At 37.6% G+C, this 18,719-nt stretch overlaps 1 protein-coding gene across 4 annotated transcripts in view; it reads right to left on the reverse strand.

The window, feature by feature from the left end:
* The window catches only part of TPD52L1 (TPD52 like 1), an 80,637-nt gene that overhangs the window by 887 nt on the left and 61,031 nt on the right, over positions 1 to 18,719 (reverse strand). For 3 of the 4 annotated variants that reach the window (XM_019729490.3, XM_074333532.2, XM_088795471.1), the window contains exons 4-7: positions 12,077 to 12,178; positions 8,903 to 8,917; positions 7,253 to 7,291; positions 4,138 to 4,198 (exon numbers count right to left, since the gene is read on the reverse strand). In XM_019729490.3, coding sequence (XP_019585049.1) covers positions 4,138 to 4,198; positions 7,253 to 7,291; positions 8,903 to 8,917; positions 12,077 to 12,178 — 217 coding nt within the window. The remainder of the gene's footprint in view (positions 1 to 4,137; positions 4,199 to 7,252; positions 7,292 to 8,902; positions 8,918 to 12,076; positions 12,179 to 18,719) is intronic. The other variant, XM_074333533.2, reaches the window with a different exon arrangement.

Below are 18,719 nucleotides of genomic sequence, written 5' to 3' on the forward strand. Positions count from 1 at the left end.
CTTGTTATTGGCTAATAAGAATAGACTCAGGAAGAAATCAATTTATAATTAAGAAATATAGTTAAATATTTTGAAAGATTCCTCCTTCAAAAGAATATCAAATGGTCCACAATGCTTAATGCGAGTCATTAATAGTCACATTGGCTTTCCTTGAAGCATTGACAGTATGGAAAAACACTGAGGTAAAGAAAGGTATAGAATAGATGATGCTATTCCCAAAATGCTGTCTACACCTCAATATCACCAAAGTGATCAATCACAAGAACATAAACCACACAGGAGAATGAATATCTACCTACAGCCTGGCCTGCCCTTTAAAACCTTAACCAGGGTTTAAAAGCATGCCAATCACTGCAAAACAAGCATACACTTTTCTCCAATTGTCACTAAAATCCCTCTCTGCCTTTTAAATTCAATTACTAAGTTGAATTTTCCCATCTGCTGGAGGTTGGGAAACTTGTTCTGGAAAGTGACAGATAATAAATATTTTAGGCTTGGGAATCACATGGTCTCTGTCAAAAATACTCAAATCAACCATGGTAGAAAGCAGCCAAAAACAATGCATAAGTAAATGAGCATGGCTGTGTTTCAGAAAAGGCTATGGAGACACTGAAATGTGAATTTCACGTAATTTAATTTTCACACATCACAAAATATTATTCTTTGATTTTTTTTTTTTCAACCGTTAAAAAATGTAAAAAACATTCTTTGCTTATAGGCCATTCAAAATAGGTGACCATATAGATTTGGCCCACGAGCCTTAGTTTCTAGACCTCTGGCACAGAGCTTTGATTTTTCTCCCAATTGGTGTTAATTGTTGCATTGAAAGAAGCGGGGATGCTTTCAACTATGTGATTTTTCAGTATGCTTATTTCTTTCCTGAGAGAAACAAGATTAATCCAATGTAATGTACCTTATTAATAGTTCCCATTCTCCTCTTTATGTTATTTGTATTCCCTTTTGCAATAGAAGTCACACACAGTACTGAATTAGATGAATACCAATTACTGATGTTTCCTTTTGGGCCTGTTTCACTCTTCTCTCCTAGTTCTTGATTTCCTCACATCAAAATAGAAAGATACAGAAGGAGGGAACCGCTTTTAAATACAGCAATTTGGCAAAAGGGAAGTGGAATAAAGGGGTTTCCTAACCTTGTGGGTTTAGTGACATCACACTTCAATACCTTAGGCAAGGACCTGCGTAAGCAAAGATGTGAACAATAAACCTCTCCTGGACCCTTCCCTTTGTAATAGTTTTTCATCCAATAATTTGTCACTTTGTCCTCAAAATTATAATTGTCCTTTGCAAAAAATTTTATTTGAATTACTGAATTGGGGCTTCCTGATCTCATAATAACTGGTTGAAAGACACAAAGAAACAAGTATAATATATCTTGCCTTTTTAAGTCAAGTTTTTCATTCAGGCCATGCAAAATGCAATGTATTCATCAACAAAGAGATGCACTAAAAATATGGTCTGATTAACATGGATACAGGGCGGTTGAAAGGGATGTAGTTACTTGTCATTCACTGGAACATGGCAGAATATACCAAATACAATTTCATAGGAACAGATTGTGGATCTGCTCTGTTTTAGATGAAATAGAAAGTGTGCTCACTGAGGGTACAGGTGACACCAGCTGAGATGTAATCAAGTAATACATTGATGTAATCAAGTATTTCTGGTTAAGGCAGAAGGAGTAAATTTTATGATTATGATGAACTAGGAAGTTTTTCATGGAAAGTCAATCTACAGAATTGGGTATAACGGGAGAATAATCAGTTGGGTGCAAATGACACAGTGTGTGACAGCCTGTGTGAGAAGATGGCAGGAACGGACCTCGGTTCACAGCAGAACATTATTTCTAATAGAACACAAATATGAACGTAATTCCCTTTAAGTGGTGGTTTAAAAATTAAGCTTAAAGCAGTATGTGAGCGAAGATGCAGCACATAGGCCTGCAAGGACTTGCACTCATCCTCACTGATTCGTGCGTCATTCCCTCAGCAGCAAACAGCCTCACAATTGAAGAAAGTTACAGAAATTTTGTAGAAGACTTAGGACACAGAAGTAAACTGTGAAGAAATTAAGCTACATAAAGAAGGGTTAAACATCATTATTCAGTCTGGAGAAAAAAAGGACTGAGAAATTTGTAATGATTGAGGAAGTGGGAGGTTTTACACAAAACCTGATTATTTGCTAGTCTCCATTGCCTGGGTGGGCAGGAAAAGAGGAAGTAGGCATTGAGCGTGACACAGACAGTAGGTGGGATGTGAGTCTTGTTAAATCCATGGACAATCATGCAGACACAGAATCCACTTTCAGGAGGTCTTGACACAGGCTAGTATCCAGTTGGCTGAGTTAGTTTTGTGCAGGTCTGAAGGAGAAGGCAGGCTCTATACCTTTCATCCCAATGAAGCAATAAAGTAGGCTGAGAGTGGGTCAAACACTTAAATCATAAAATCGTATGTGAGCTGTGAGCTTACCAGTTTCCTAAAAGCAAATGAAAATAGGTTGCTCTTTATTCTTCTTTTGCTTCTTCATAGCTCCTTCTTCTAAAGAAAACCTAAAAAGTACAACTTTTCCTATGTCAGAACTTAGACGTCTAACAAACAGCAGAATCTATTCTCTTTGGATGTATAGGGCTGAGAACCAAATGTTGAGAAATTGACTCCTAGAATTTTTTGAGGCTTTTGTTTGGAAACTAGATATTCTGGCAAGAGAAATGTCCGAGATACTGCATGTTTTCCCTATTAATGGGGGCAATTGAATGGCTCCTGCTGGTCACTCAATAAGGGATTATGTTAACAAGCAGAATAGTGAAACTGCACAACTACTGTGTTTCCCAGAAAATAAGACCTAGCCGGACCATCAGCTCTAATGTGTCTTTTGGAGCAAAAATTAATATAAGACCCGGTCTTATTTTAATGTAATATAAGACCGGGTCTTATATAATTTCGAGGAAACAGAGTAGAAACTGCTGGTAAACGAAACCAGTGAAGGCATAATAAATGCTGAATAATAATTTCATTCTTGGGCCTTAAACATCTAACCACAGGCCTAATAAAGTAGTAGATTATGTTAAAGACCCTCCCCGAAGGGGAAAGAGCTTCCAGGCCAAAATCAGTTCGAAATGAGAGCATCTCAGACCTCTAGTAAGGAATAATTTATACTCTCACAGACCCTTCTCAGGCAGCCCATGTGAGAGTAGAGTGGTGACAGAGTATTCAGAAGTAGCTGGATAAGCATGTGCTTTTGATCTCATAAAAGGTCATATATATTCTTAATTTTCCCAGTAATACAGTAGTACAGAAATGGATTGTATTCAAAATAGTGGTAATGATTATCAAGAAATAATTACGTCATTGTTTGGTGATATCTTTAAAAAATATCTTAGTAGTTTCAACGATTTTCTGTGTTTTAAAAGGTCCATCCATTTTAAGATTAGATAGATTTTAGCTTTGCTCTTTTTTCCTCTGTAGACTAACTTACCTATGTGCAAACAGTAAATTCAATGAATTTTTTAGCACCTACTATGCAACAGGCATATTTTTAGTTTATACTCAGGGATCAAAAGCACTATTATAAAATAATGCATTTTGTGACTCAGCTTTATTTTCCCTGCATGATAACCAAACTGCGCTGTGCTCAGCGTGTGAAATGAGTAAACAAGTCTAGACAGTTGACAGGGATGGCAGTTTAACACATGGAGCCAAGTGTGTTTTTGCTAGCCCATGTCCAAACAGGAGGAGCTTGATCTGTTCCTGAGCTTTCACTTACACTCTAAATTCCGAATGCACAGCTCCTTGTGCCATCCACATCCTCTCTCACATATCTACTTTTTGGGGAATACCAGTAAGAGTTCTAACTAGCAAAGAGATGAACACAAACCCCAATTTCCTATAATGAACAATTCATCCCGAATGGTTTGTATGAACAACTTTGTAAGGATACAGTAACACCATTCCATACTGGGTTTAGTTATAGATTTTTATGTGAAAGAAAGGACTGACTGTGCAAGGCTGCCTTCTTCCTGGCACCAAGGGCTGGTGGCCCCACCTTTGTAACTAACTGCACCAATGTCTACACTGTCCTGATTCAATGGACCCAATCACACAAAAATCACTTCATCTGTACCTTAAGGCTTGTGACAGTTGTCTCAACCCTCTCCTCAAATGATTTGAAAGTAGGAGAATTCCTAAAATAACAAAAAAAAGAGAGGTCAGCTCTAATGACCTAGCTGTCTCAGCAACCACACTGTCAGGTTTCCGCTCTTGTTAACATCACCGCTGGACCAGAGCTAGCTGTTGGCTTACTACCTACACCGACCATGGGCTAATGTATTATTTCACTTCTGCTAGATCCAGAAACCATAACCTGACACAGACTTTTCCTAAATAAAAGAGTCAGATACTCAACTGTAGAATAAATACTATAATATTTGACAGTGACACTACTGTAATAATTCCATGGTGAACCGTAAATCATTTTCAATGAGGCAAAGGAGTAATAGCTTAATTTTCATTTACTAATTGTTTCTATCACAACACTCTTTTTCCAAACTCTTTTTTTGTTTTGTTTTGTTTTTGGAATCATGGAAAGTCTATCTGAGGAATGTCATGTGTGACTTGAACCATTTGGAATTTTAAAGTTATTTATTTCAGTGAATGTGAGACCAGGCAGAAATTGCTCAAGGAAAAGAAGGTTTATGCGTTTTATCTGTTCAATGCCTTCAAAAGTAATCACTTGGTCAATGTCCATGAAGTGGTGTTTCTGAAAGTCAATGCTTTCATTATTCTACATTGCAATAACACATAGCTAATGATTGATTAAAGTGGTGTTATTAGCACATGGTAGTTTTCCTCCCGAAGAGGATATACCTATTTGTTCTCTTACCAGAGAGAACCTTCACCATCTGTTGGCATTTTCTTTATGACTCATCATTGTGTTAAATAATCTCTATACCATTTTGTTAGAAGGGTTAAATACTTCATTTGGTTCTTTTTGGTTTCCTATTCTGGACTAGGCCACATGACATTATGATTTAATGACATCATCATTAAAAACGATATTAGCAAGGCCAATTAAACAAGAACTGAATTAAAAATATGTCTTAAATTTTGTATCTCTGTCAACTTTCACCAACAATGACAGCCATCATTTTCCGATCAAATAATTCAACTGAATGTTACTATATTTGATAAGCCACTTGTAATTCTCTCTTGAGTGCAGAAGAGATAAGAGGAATGGCCTAGAGTAACTTCATAAGGGAGAATGGCTATAAAATATGGGCTTCATTGTATGGTGTGGGATGAGGCATGGCTCTAATACTATCAAGAGGAAGCTAATACAGAGAATATGTTTTTGAGTGAATTTGGCTTTGTTAGGAATTTTCTCCCAAGACCCTGATGCTCCAGATGGTCCGAAATGCATTTGCATTTAGGCTGTATGAACTAACAATGGTGAGATCAGGGAACCCCAGCAGGGCATCACGTCTTGTATTTGATTCAAACATAGTCAAATTCCTATGAGCAATCCTCCATAATCCCTCTGTTTCATGATGAAATATTAGTGAAATTATACTTGAATAACTCAAAAGTATACACTTATTGGCACCTGACTTCCACTGCAGTTTCTATTTAGCCAGGTCTGCTCACATGACTGCTGTCATCCATCAGTTACACAGGACGGCAGGAGGCAGACCGTTTAGCCTAATGGTTCCTGGCTATATGTTAGATGAGTAAAATCGTTTTTTGAAAAGTTCATTTCAGTGCTCGCTTTGGTAGTACATATACCAAAAGTTCATTTCAGGCAAGCTCATGAAGACTGCATTTGACCCATAAGCCACTAGATGGATTCCTGACTCACAGAGCAAAATCATGTTAATTTTTTGCTTGCCTTCTTTGGACACCTAGACTTAGAATCTGACAAGTAAAGGAACTCAGAGCCTCAGGTTGAACTACTCAATTTGGGTAGTCTTATGTTAGGGGGAGCAGATCATTCAAATATGAAGTAAGCAATCTTGACTCTCTGCTCTCTAATTTACCACCAAATTAAGGAAATCAAATACTGTGGTTAAATTTCCAAAGTAACCAAATAACCCCAGTATAGAAAAGACATGAGACATAATAAAACAGTCTTTGCTCTAATGAAATTACAGTAGAGCACATACTGGAAAACAGAGAAACGGTTTACTCAGATTTAATCATATCATATACAACTATAAAGTTTTAGCTCTGCAAATGACCCCAGAAAGACCTTGGCTTCAGTGCTCTCAAACTATTTAGAGTAACTGAACCCCCTCTATAACATATTCACACCACAATAGACGCTATGCTGCAGGTAGAAGAGGCATAGTTCTCACTGAAGTGGGGGAGGTTCTCAGAGGCTTGATTCCTCCCTTGATTCCTCCCTCAAAACCACATCAGACAAAGTCAAGCACCCAAGCACCGTGGGAAGAGCAGTAAATCTGGTTCCAGCCTCTTATTGTAAACATGGTGAAACTGATATCACTGAGGTGAGTTCTCCAAAGCTGCAAAATGCATTCTTGGCAGAGTTGGGTTACAACCTGCCTCCCCTGATTCCCAATCTAACATTCATTCCTCTATACTCCCATTACTATTAGCTTGATTTTATCTGACAGTATCGCAAAGTCAAGCACAGTGGAAGTGGAGAACATCTTTCTCAGTTTTCATCCAGACAGTAATTTTAATGACATTTTTATCACTCAACAGACACCTCACCTTAATATATACCTTAAAAAGTCCTAATGATATCCTTTCTAGAACTGTAGCCCTCTTAATCGTCTATCCTTTCATTTATCTTTCCAGGTTTGCATTTAATTCTGAGGAAATAAGAAACATTTCCACCTTTGCAAGTGTGCTTAGAATGTTCTAGGCCCTGTACTAAGTACACAGGTTACTTTGTTTACATCTCACAACAACCATATGAGATAGGGTCTTATTTCTCCCAGTATACAGATAAAAGAATGAAATCAAGGTGGGTTTTCAGGTCACACAAGTCAGGAGAGGTTGGATTTAAGCCTGGGTGCCGGTCAAACTCATTGCGCCTACAATACGTCCACAGAACTGTCAGCCTTTTCTCCTGCAGGCCATCAGAAAGGAGAATGAGGCAGTTTATGGCACTTCCTTTCAAAGGCGGAGAAAAACCCACAAAGTAAATATTAATAAAGTAACACTTCATACACATTCTGCATTAATATTATTTATGTAAAATAATTTACACACATTACCTCATAGCAGGCATACTTATGGAATGGCGAATGGAGTAGCTTCAGGGCAAAAGCAGATTAAAGGGGAAAAAAGGAAGAAAGAAGACAGCAAATATAAGTACATGAGAAACTCCCTATTCATGGTTCTAAAATGGCAATGTCAACTATCTGAAGTATTTCCTGCCCATCTCACCAAGATCTTTGTTTTCACTGCATGGCGTGGGCCAGTCACTTCCAAGGGTATAAAGGAAGAGTAGGCGGTCCACAGCTACTCTAATAATATAGTCCATATTATTTTACTTCCTGTAGGTTTCCTGTAGGCCAGGAAATCTGAGGAGAATGTTTGGTTTCTCCCAGATCAACCTAGTAGCCCCTGGCCATCCTCTCCAGGTCCAACTCCCTCTCCTCTCCCTGCTCCAGGAAGGGCAGTATCCAGGAAGTAGAACCAGGCAGGTAAAAGCTAATTGTTCCATTGGAGAGAAACTCTCTTCAGAGGAACAGACATAGTTAACAAAAGACGATGAAGAAAACACACACCATACAAACACACTTCACAGAGTCTGACATGGGAACCGGGACCTCTGCATCCATTCTACAACATTAGTTACAAATATCAACATTTCTAGAGAACTCTAAGACCTTTAGCCTTCTCACCCTATTAATCCAACAGTAGCTGACTCATTTTCCTTCTGATTGATTGATTGTTATTTCTATGTGAGTTCCACTTGGAAATTAGACGGGGTGGAGGGAGGAAGCAACATTGGCTCCATTTTCCTGGGTTAGGGCTCCCCCATCGCACCGTCCACCACCACCCCCTTTCTTTCCTCTCAAGCAGCTAATTGGTAAGGGATCAAACTCATCACCCTTCCCCAGCAATATCCACTGAGGTCATTAGTACGGGCGGCACTTTACTAGAATTCAGAGAGAAAAGGACAGAAAAATTCAGGGGGTACTTATGGTCCTACCTAAGACACTCCATTTGGAAACTATAGGCAAAATAGTTCCTCAGAAATGACATTAAAAAAGAATTACTAAATGAAATTCATCAGCATTATCAGTCTATTAATCTTCTTAAATATAGGCAGTTTTCTTTGAAAAACAAATCCCCCCAAAAGTATATGAGTCCAACTAAAAAAAAAAAGCTTAATGATGTCTGTACATCTCCTAACACATGTGCTTCCCCAGTAATTTTTTCACTCTTCAACTTTAGAAGGTACAGAAAGTTGAAGGTGAACCATACCCATAAGTAACAGTTACCAGTTATAAGAAGTTCAGAAAAACACGACACTTTAGAGAAAATTATTTTCGGTTTCTCGACCTTTACTTTCTATAAGTTTTATAAAAACACACAGCTCTCAATATCCACTTTCCTGTTTTTCTTCTTTCAGTTCCATTTCTTTGCCAATACAGAAAGGAATGATGCAGAAAAAGATTCCTAAGCAATTGCTTAGCAAGTGAAACTGATGTCACTGATTCAGAAAAGAGATAAGTGCTTAAATAAATTCAAATGCATTAGGTACCCTATACTCTGTAACTCCCTGGTCAGGAATACTTTCAGGAAAAGAGATCTAGGTTTCTGGCTGAGGCACACCCACAGGGAGGAAAAACCAGCGGGCTCTGGGAAGAAAGGGACAGCGAGGGAGTTGGCAGGGCCCCCCATGCAGTGCTTACCCGATGGAGTGAGACCTGCAGCCAGGACAGCACAGGAGAGAAGAGTGGGAGCAGAGTTAGCACATCAGGATGCAAAGACAAGACCACACTGCCACTGTCCCCAAAGCAAAGGTTAGGTAACTCCATGCATTACTCTTTTGGAATATACTGACTTTTTAACGTGTCTTAACAATTACTTTACCAACCGGTTATAAGTTGTGCTTCAAAATGCTATTCTCATGAATACATAGAGATGGTTAGACTCGCTACTAAAATGATGTGTCCCCTCCAAAGATTTCATCTCTGCTACATCACACACAGTTTGAACACATTTACTGAGAAGTTCCAGGAAGATGCCAGCATAATAAAAATTATCCAATGGCTTGCCTTTATTCAGAGTACTTTCATAAATGTGACCTCATTTTAAATTCACAGGAAACATTTTAGTTAGGTAACTATTCACAATGTTACTTTTATGGATGGAGAAGGAGACTGAGCAATTCCCTGACTGGGCTAACACTTAATGACCATCAGGTTAGAATGAGAAGCTTGGGAAATACTACTTATTTTTACAAAACATATAAATTAAATTCTTACAGAGGGCTTTTCATTCAGTTATTTAAAAGGCCCAAATTCTAGGTTTTCAAACTCTGTATATATTAACTTGGAATTATTTTAAACAAAAATTAGAGGTACTGTTTTCCTTCCCAGGTATCTGAATGTTGGTGGCAATCTTTATAAACAAATTCAGAAATTTGTTCTCAGAACTCACAAATGAATTTTTATTATGTAACTAATAAAGATATGGAATATACTCTTAAACCAAAAAGGCATTCAAAGCAAAATGTCTGCAATAAAATTTAAAAATGTTCCCATCATTTTATAAATTGACAAATTAATGTGAACAAAAAAATAAAAACTATTTTTCTCATTTAAGACTCTTTACTAGAGTAAAGTTAAGCAACTCTCAAATATGACTTTTACTTATATTACTTCTAGCATAATTTAAAACTGAAAATTCTTTGCAAAACTTGTTGCTTTCACAGGGATTGTCTTCATTTATATAAAATGTTAGATACTATAGAGAAAAATATAGCTCTGAAAATACAGGTCTACAGAAATATCGTAGGATCATTATCTGAGTCTCCAGTAACGTAGGCTACATTTCCCATTATATTCGGCCACAGTTCATAATGAAAATGCTGTATCCTCCAAATAGAGCAACAATTAATGAAAACTTTGGGACTCCTGGGAAATAGGTTATCTATTACACTAAAACAAAGCCACACGGAAACAGGAGGAAAGACAGTCAACACAATCTTGATATTATACCCAATTAGTGTATGAACATGACTACACCAAGATACTGCATACGTGAAACAGTCTTCATTCTTCACTGCTTAGAAAAATGAGCACAGCCTTTATGAAATACACTGCACTCCTGTTAATGGACTCTCCCTAATTTCTGTTGTATGGGGCCACCTTATAACAGAGATGGTCACTTAGCAAAGATGAAAACTAGCATTTATGAGTGCTGAATACATGGCAGGCTCTCTTTTATAATAACTCGATGTTGTTACTCTTCTCTCCATTTCATAACTGAGGACACCCAGGTACAAGCAACTTAAGTTACATCTGGCCTTCTCATAAACTCACCACCTGAAGTCAAATCACCTGGGAGCTTGTTACAATTGCAGATTCCTAGACTCCACCCAGGACACTATTTCTTGGCTATAACAGGTAATAGGGCCGTCCCTTTTTAAAGAATTATTTAATTAGCTTAGATACATGTTTTAATGCCATTGAAATGACTGCAATTTTTACTTATAATAAAAAGCAGCAGTTGCCTTCTGCCCTGCATTTCTTGTTGCTAGAATTAACTTTTATTTAATAAAATTAAGGTTAATTAATAACCCAGAACATTTACCTGTTCATCACATCATCACATGCTGCTTCTGAATGGCTTTTCCTTACTGCACTATTAGTAAAAATTAAGACAAAACAATGTCTTCAGATTCATGCATATGTACTTAACTTTAGCCTCATGAAAGCCAAGTGGTTAAGATGTGCATGAATATTGGGCACAATCCAGTAATTTGTACCAAATATTTGTTTGTACCAAATAAACACAAAGGTACAAATATTTACCTTGAGGTATGAAAGCAACAGAGTAATAAAAAATATAAAGTAATAGTTTAAGAATCCAGTGAAATAATATTCACAGATCTTTTTAAAGAAGAAATTTAAAGTGTAGTTAAAAAGTTTTTAAAAGATGAATTTGATTTCTAGTGAGAAAACTGATGAAATTGTTTTACAAAGAAAAATCTAGGCATGTCAGCTAAATTCAAAATAAACCATGACAGGTATTTAAACAAGCAAAAAAAATATGAGAGTAACAACTCTGTGTGAGATAACTTCCTAGAACACAATATACACTCGTATATACTAAAGTCAGTACTACACTGTTTTTCTGGTGCCTTTAGTGAAGACATTTGGTTCTCAGTTCAAAATCTTGATGTTTACCCTAATTTTATATAACAGTGAAATATTGAAAATAACCACAATGTGCAAGGGACTCGTTTAATAGTTTTGCTATAGCTATGAACTGGAAGATACTACAGCTATAAAAATGAAGATATCATAAACATTTATTAACATCTTCACAATAGATTGCTAAAGTGAAGAAAGGAAACTACCCAAAATATATACCACATGGTACCTTTTTGGAATAAAATAATAAATATGTATGTATTTAGCATAGAAAAAATGTACTAGATGGACATATACACAAAAGTAACTAGAATAGTTTATCAGAGCATATTTCATTGAATGCATATTTTAACATACTCTTTAAATTACAATGATTAAAATTCAGTGTGTGCTGCATTCTTTTGCAATCCACCTTCATTATTAGTGATGAAAGGCACCCTCTATCTTCAATTTTTACTAGGTTGTGTCCTAGTGGAAAAGGCATCTTTGGGTCCAGGCCCACTAAGTTGACCTTCAAGCAGAAAACATCCCAATATAAAAATTTATCTCAATCACCAATCACTCTCAGCCACATATAATTGTGATCCAATAATAATAAAAAAAAGAGTATGGTAGAACTCCAGCCGATACATTATGAACTCTCCTGCCATCTTGTAAAGAAAGCCAAGGTCTCAGCACCATTCCCACGATTCTTTCCCACATTACCTCATATCTCCAAACTTCTTGCTGATGGCTGTCCCAACATTGCTGAAAGCAGCAGTTGCCTTCTGCCCTGCATGACTCAGGGTTTCATGTGTTTTCTTGTAGCTAGAAGTAAAACAGAACAATAGTAACACAGTTTACATATCATGATCGCCCATAAAACATTCATTGTCCTGCTCTCTTCTTACTTTGAAAATTTCCTTTCCTAAGCAGATTTAGGAAGAAAGATGATCCACAGAAGTAATTGTTTCTATTCATCGTTTGGGAATGATGGGTTGGCCGCCACTCATCAGAGGGAAAGTCAGATCATTAAATCTGAATTCAGGAAGGATATACAAGTACAGATCTGAATGTGCAGATCTTTAATCACAAAGACTGGAACTGTTCTGAGAGTAAGCAGTTATTCTTAAAGAAGTATATTAACTCTGTTTAAGACACTTGCCAGTGAAAGCTCTAGCCACCAAAGTTAACACAGAAATTAGAAAATGTATACTTCAAAGAGAAATGTAAGCTTTCACTGTTATTGTGGGTAAAAGTAACCAGAAAAAGGCAAAACATAATTAATATTTAACTTATTTTTCTAATACTTACAATTGGGAGTAAGAAGGTCACATAATCTTAAGCTCATATAGAGACTTTTTTCAAAATAGTTTTAGGAATATAGTATTGCAATGATCTGTTCATAAGCCTATGTCCCCATTAGACTGAATCCTTGAGGGCAAGGAAGCCATTCATCTTTGTGTCTCCAGTATGTGGCAGAGGGTTGCAGGAGAAATACTAGATGAATGAATGGATGGTCAAAGAGAACACTCCTCTGTGGCTCTGAATTGGGAGTCGTGGCAGTAAGAACGGAGAGGAGTGTGGGGGAATCAAAGAGGTAGAATGAACAGACTTGACAGGAGGTAGTAAGTGACAAACAGAACAAGACGAAAAGATTGGCTTGGGGTTTTGAGCACAGTGACAGGAAGAACATGAGTATATCCATAGGGACGAGAAATTTCTAAGAGTTGTTTAATAAAGTGGGAAACAAAAGGCACCTAACCTGAGGGAATAAAAAGAAATCAACAAAAAGTATCCATCATTTCACAATTATGTGTAATCAAGTCATAATGCTGCACACCTTAAATTTATACAGTGCTGTATATCAATTATAGCTTAATCAAATTGAAAACAAAACAATAATGCTTTTATAGATTTAAAAACAAAATTAAACTAGTTCTTACAGTGCCCATTACCGTCTTCTTCCAATATATGCCGCTCCCAGGTAAATCTGCCCAGAACTACCTGTGTAGCCTATAAAACTAGCATGTATGTGGTACCTCTGAGAAGTCTTTATATCATATGAAATCAGTTGTGTAGGAACTTTACTTAGTCCTCCATCCTTTCCATCGCCCCAAGTCATGCAGTCCTAAATGTACTACCAGGCTCTAAGGCAATGCTTTAAAACATGCTCCTTGGTCTTCCTCAGGACTGAAATTGCTTAATTAATATAGTATTGTATTGTCTTTTTGTTAGTAGGAAGGAATGAGTTTACAATATTATCAGCACCACGTTATTTATTTACATAATGCTTGTTTTCCAGGAAGTGTAAAAATCATATTATCGAGATCATCAAACCAAACCAAATATTCATTTACTAAACAGACACTTCTTAGAGACTATGTAAAGACTGAGAGGAATAAGGGTCAAAAAAGAATCTGGTGATTAGGAGCGAATCTGTGTCTCTGGACAGAACTGTGTGAGTAAAATGGGGAAGGGGGACCCCAGATGGCTCTGGGTCAAGCAGCAAATGAGAAGTGAGAATATGGAAGAAAGGAGCTTTTGGGATATTTGCCCATTTTGTTTTCCATGAAGGTACAAACATATCAGCCTATTCAAATTACAATTTAATTTTATATTTTACTGTATGACATTAGGTTTTAATTACGGGGAAAATGTTTTTGATTACAGTGAAACCGTGGAATTTCAGGCAGTTTACATGTGAAATAAAATATTAATATCTAACTTGTTATTAGTAGTAAGGCAGTTAAAATAGTACTAAATGTTAATGACCAGAAATAAAAACATCAGTCATTATTACGAGACTTTAGCGAGACCTGATCATTCTTCAGCAGAAACATGCTGCTAAACAGGTTCCCAAAGCAGGTCCCAAACACTTGGATTAACTGGGCTTAGAAATAGTTTTTGCTAAACAAAATAAGTCAAATGGAAAAAGTTGAGAACCCTACGATTTCACTCATATGTGGGATATAAAACTGAAAGCAACAAACAAACAAGACAAATAAACAAAACTCATAGACACAGACAGCAGTATAGTGGTTACCAGAGGGAAAGCGGTGGGAGAGAGGTAGAAAACGGAAAAGGGGGTCAAATACATGGTGATGGAAGGAGATTTGATGTTGGATGGTGAACACACAATGTAATATACAGATGATACACTATAGAATTGGAAAAAAAATTAGTCTTTAAAAGAAAGATTTAAATGTAGTGATTTTAGCCTCAAAAACAAAACAATTTCCAAATTAAGGAAGAAAAATTTGGAATTCTTATTCCATTATATTGTTAGGATGCTGACAAAGTTTTCACAAAGTAGTAATTGAGCCACAAAATCAGATCTATGAAAAATGCATTTAAAAAATGGAATCCATACATGTTGGAAGTGAGGAAAACACAGTGTTATATGCAGATACAATGTTCTTGTGCTATGGATGGGGATTTAGAATTAGGCTTGACCCAGGACTCTTTCTACTCACATTACCATTCTGAAAAATATCAAGAAAAACTTTTTTTCTATGCAAGTTTCTCATGTATATTGGTGGGGAAATGGCATAATCCATTAAGCACCCCAAATACGAGACTTAGTATCATCTTTGCCCCTTCTATTCCTTTTATAGTCCATATTCAACCCATCAAGAGATCCTGTTGGTGCAACCTTGAAAATACGTCAAGAATTTGTCTAGTGTCTCACCACCTCTAGTGCTATGCACCTTCGTTCAATCACCTGGGCTATTGCAGCAGCCTCCTAATCTTTTAAAAGATTATCTCCCATGAGTCCCTTCTCCACAGCAGTTAGAGGGATCCATTACAACATTAAGTCACTCCTCTGTCACAACCCTGCACTGGCTCCTCATTTCACTCAAAGTAAAAGCCAAAGTCCATACAACAAGCCTTGCGATGCGCTTACACAAGTGAGTCCCCTAGAATTTCCTGCATCTCCTCTTTTTCCTTGCTCCCTCGCTCCATTCACTCCATCCACCCTGACCTCCTCACTATTCATTCCTCAAACATAGGAGGCCCCATCCTGCCTCAACTAGGACTTGCTGTAGGTGTTGTGCTGTTGTGATACCATCAAATGTGGTGAGAAAAGGGTTTTGTTGTATTGTGAATGCTCCGCTTTGAAGAACTAAAAAGATCTGAGCCTGCACCCTTAGGAAGACTGGGAAAGCCACCTTTTCCTGTCCAATCAGGACCAGAGGTCCCTGAAGCTTTGGCCAAGTGGGTGTCAGCAGAAGAGAGCTGGGCTCGGGGCGGGGGGAAGGGGAAACGATAGAAAAGGCAATGAGAGAGGGTTATAAGGCCAAGGGAAGCAAGTCCATTGGGCATTCACCCAGGACTGGCTCTGGAAGGCCTGAAAGGGGACTCAAGGGAAAAGGAAAGAAATATTCTGCAATATCTGTGAGGTTGGGACTGGGTATATTTAGAGAATTCCTTCTGTTGGTCCTGCATTTCTTCAGGAATTTCTTGCGATTAGAGTAAATGTTTAATTTTCTTGTAAACTGTTCCATGGAGCTTAACATTATATATTTGAGAGTGCTTTGAATTTGGAGATAAGAGGTGATGTTTGAACACTTTTGTGTGTGTAACATTCTGAATTTGCTGGGTCAATTTAAAAATAGCTAGCTACAGAGAAGTCCATGTAGTAAGCAATAAGCATGAACTACATTGTTTTAAAGACACTTCTATATCAAAATGTGATGGAGGTATACACAGGCCTCTGACCACTTTAGAGAGTTTTTAGTGACATTATGTCCTCACCATGAAAAATGCAACTCTATATGTGAAATTTCAAAGTTAAATTCAACCACATGGATAAGTCCGTGGGGTGTTAAAGAGAGATTTTTAGGACTGGAAACTATTTCTGAGAATTATATAATGTTAAATCTGAAAGGCACTGGAGCCCAATCCCTCCAGACTACAGACGATGAAACTGAGGCCCGGAAGAGTTATGTGACTCCTTAACGACAGAGGCAGAGCCAGGACCCAGCCCAATGCACTTGCCTTCCACTTGGAAATGACAGATATTTGGAGGGTGAGTTAGGTCAGCTTTCTATACCGCCAGTGTTTGTAGAGGGAAATAATAATTTTGTATGTCATGAATTCTAAGATGCACATTTTCCCCCAACATGTTTACACCTCTTCCCTAGGCTACCCATCATATTTCTTGAAAACAATTAGTAGTCCTTTCACATGTTACTTAGTGACCGATCATTGAGGGCAAGAGATTTCAAGGCAGTAGGCAATGAGAGAGGGTTATAAGTGGGGAAGTGATTTCCACGTAACCAGGGACCCCGAGAGATGGGCCAATGGACAGAGAACCCTCACGAGCTCCAAGGAGCAGCACTCACCTCACCGTCCAGGCACAGGGTCCTTTTGGAGTTGTGTGCCCAAGCCTATAACCTTAGGCTGTATCCTCACTAGGCTTGATTTTAAAAGTGAGTAAGGAATACACAATCCCATCTAGAGGCCAGGAGCCCGTATCTTGACAAACGACAGTCCTGTCGGGCCATGATAACCCCAAAGGATGTCAGTGTATTTGCATTTTGCTCCCATTATCGGGCCATGGGATTTGGTATACAGTTTGTATTACTAATACTTAAAGTGACTTTCAACCCTAACATATAAAATTATGTTCAATAATATTCAAATAATGAAAAACAACTTACATACTAACCTTCTGAATGATCTAACAACCTTGTAATTTAAATGGAAATGGTATTTAGCATTTTAGATTACTAGTGTCTCTTATTTTAAGCTAAATGTAAGTTACACCACTGCTAACTTACATAATTGATACAGTAGGGGACTAATACATTTTCTTTAAATACATGTCAAAATGTTAAGATAACCCCAGTTTGCTGTCAACTGTACATTGAGAGGCAGACAAATTGGGAGTATATGCTTCAAGAAAACTTTATTATGTGCCTCTCTCCTGTGTTCCCCTCGTCCCCTTTGCACAGCTCTTTCCAAATATTTTCCCACTGTGGTGCAATTACGGTTTTCGAATCTGTCCCCATGACCTGCCTGAACTTCCTGAGGGCAGGGTCACATGGTGCTCATCATCGCTGTCCCGGTGCCAGCATAACCCAGAGCAAGAGCCCATGAGGCCAAAGGAAGGAAATGGAGTCCAGTTGGATTCCCAGATTTCAGCTACAGGTGCAGAGTAAGGGCTTTCCGGCGAACATTTCTAACTCTGGAGGAGAGTAATGGAAGCCTTAAGGTGAGTGAAGGGAAGTTTGTTCTTACATGCTTGAAAGCAATGCCAGCAAACATCAGCTTTGCAGGGATTTGCACCCAGTAAGGCTGGAATCTTGTCTAGCAATGAACATTTCTTGGACGTTGGTTTAACCATGATGACAAATTGCAGTTCACAGTTACTGAGCATTTTATATACACCGAAGAGCACTTACTGGGAGATATTTTTGTTTTGAGTAAAAGGAAACTTCCTATTTTTCAACGAAAGTCAATAGGAAAATAGACTTTACTTTTCAAAGATTCAGTTTGACTGGAATGAGTGGCTTTTTATTCTGATTTATCAAGGTAAATGAAATTGTAAGATATTTAATTGTGATGATTTGATAAACGTGTACATTGTGTAAAATTTCCTCCCATCTAGTTAAGTAATACATCCGTATAAACCTTTAAGTTCTACTTTCAGCAAATTGTAATTATACAATACAGTGTTACAACTATAGTCACCATACTATATTCTGTACATTAAATTCTCAGAGTACATTCATCTTGGAACTGAAAGTTTGTACTCTTACCAGCTTCTCCCTTTTTCCCACACCCCCTCAGCAAACCACCCTTCCACTATCTTTCCAAGAGTTTGACTTTTTTTTTTAAGATACCACCTATAAATGATACCACCCAGTATCTGATGTTTCTTATTTCACTGAGCGTGGTTATGCCCTCAAGGTCTATCCATGTTGTCACAAATGGCAGGATTTCTTTCTTTCTCACGGCTAAATACTATTCTATTGTCTCTATATGTACTCCAGCTTCTTTATGGAATGGATAGCATGGCATGGCCAGGACAGGTTAGCTGTTTGGCCAGCACACCGACAAGAGGCTCTTCAGTATGTGGGGTGAGCTTCCCTGCAAACCTGTCAACAGGCATTCTATTGACTTTTCATGCACGTTCCTCCTGTCATGTCTTACTAATTTGAAAGTCAGTATTAATAATCAAAAGGAGAAAGCATGTCATCTAAAATGGTTTGCCGTAAAGCATTTTCTATATATAAATAGAAGGAAAAAATTAAACATTCAACAGTCTTTTTACAAGATGATACTTTATAGCATGAATTTATTTTCTATTATGGGATTTAGAAGAGCGCATTATTTTAATGGTTGCATATGCAGCATTTCA

Source organism: Rhinolophus sinicus, chromosome 2, assembly GCF_057876585.1.
Source record: "Rhinolophus sinicus isolate RSI-liver-muscle chromosome 2, RSI-T2T, whole genome shotgun sequence".
Taxonomy (NCBI): Eukaryota; Metazoa; Chordata; class Mammalia; order Chiroptera; family Rhinolophidae; genus Rhinolophus; species Rhinolophus sinicus.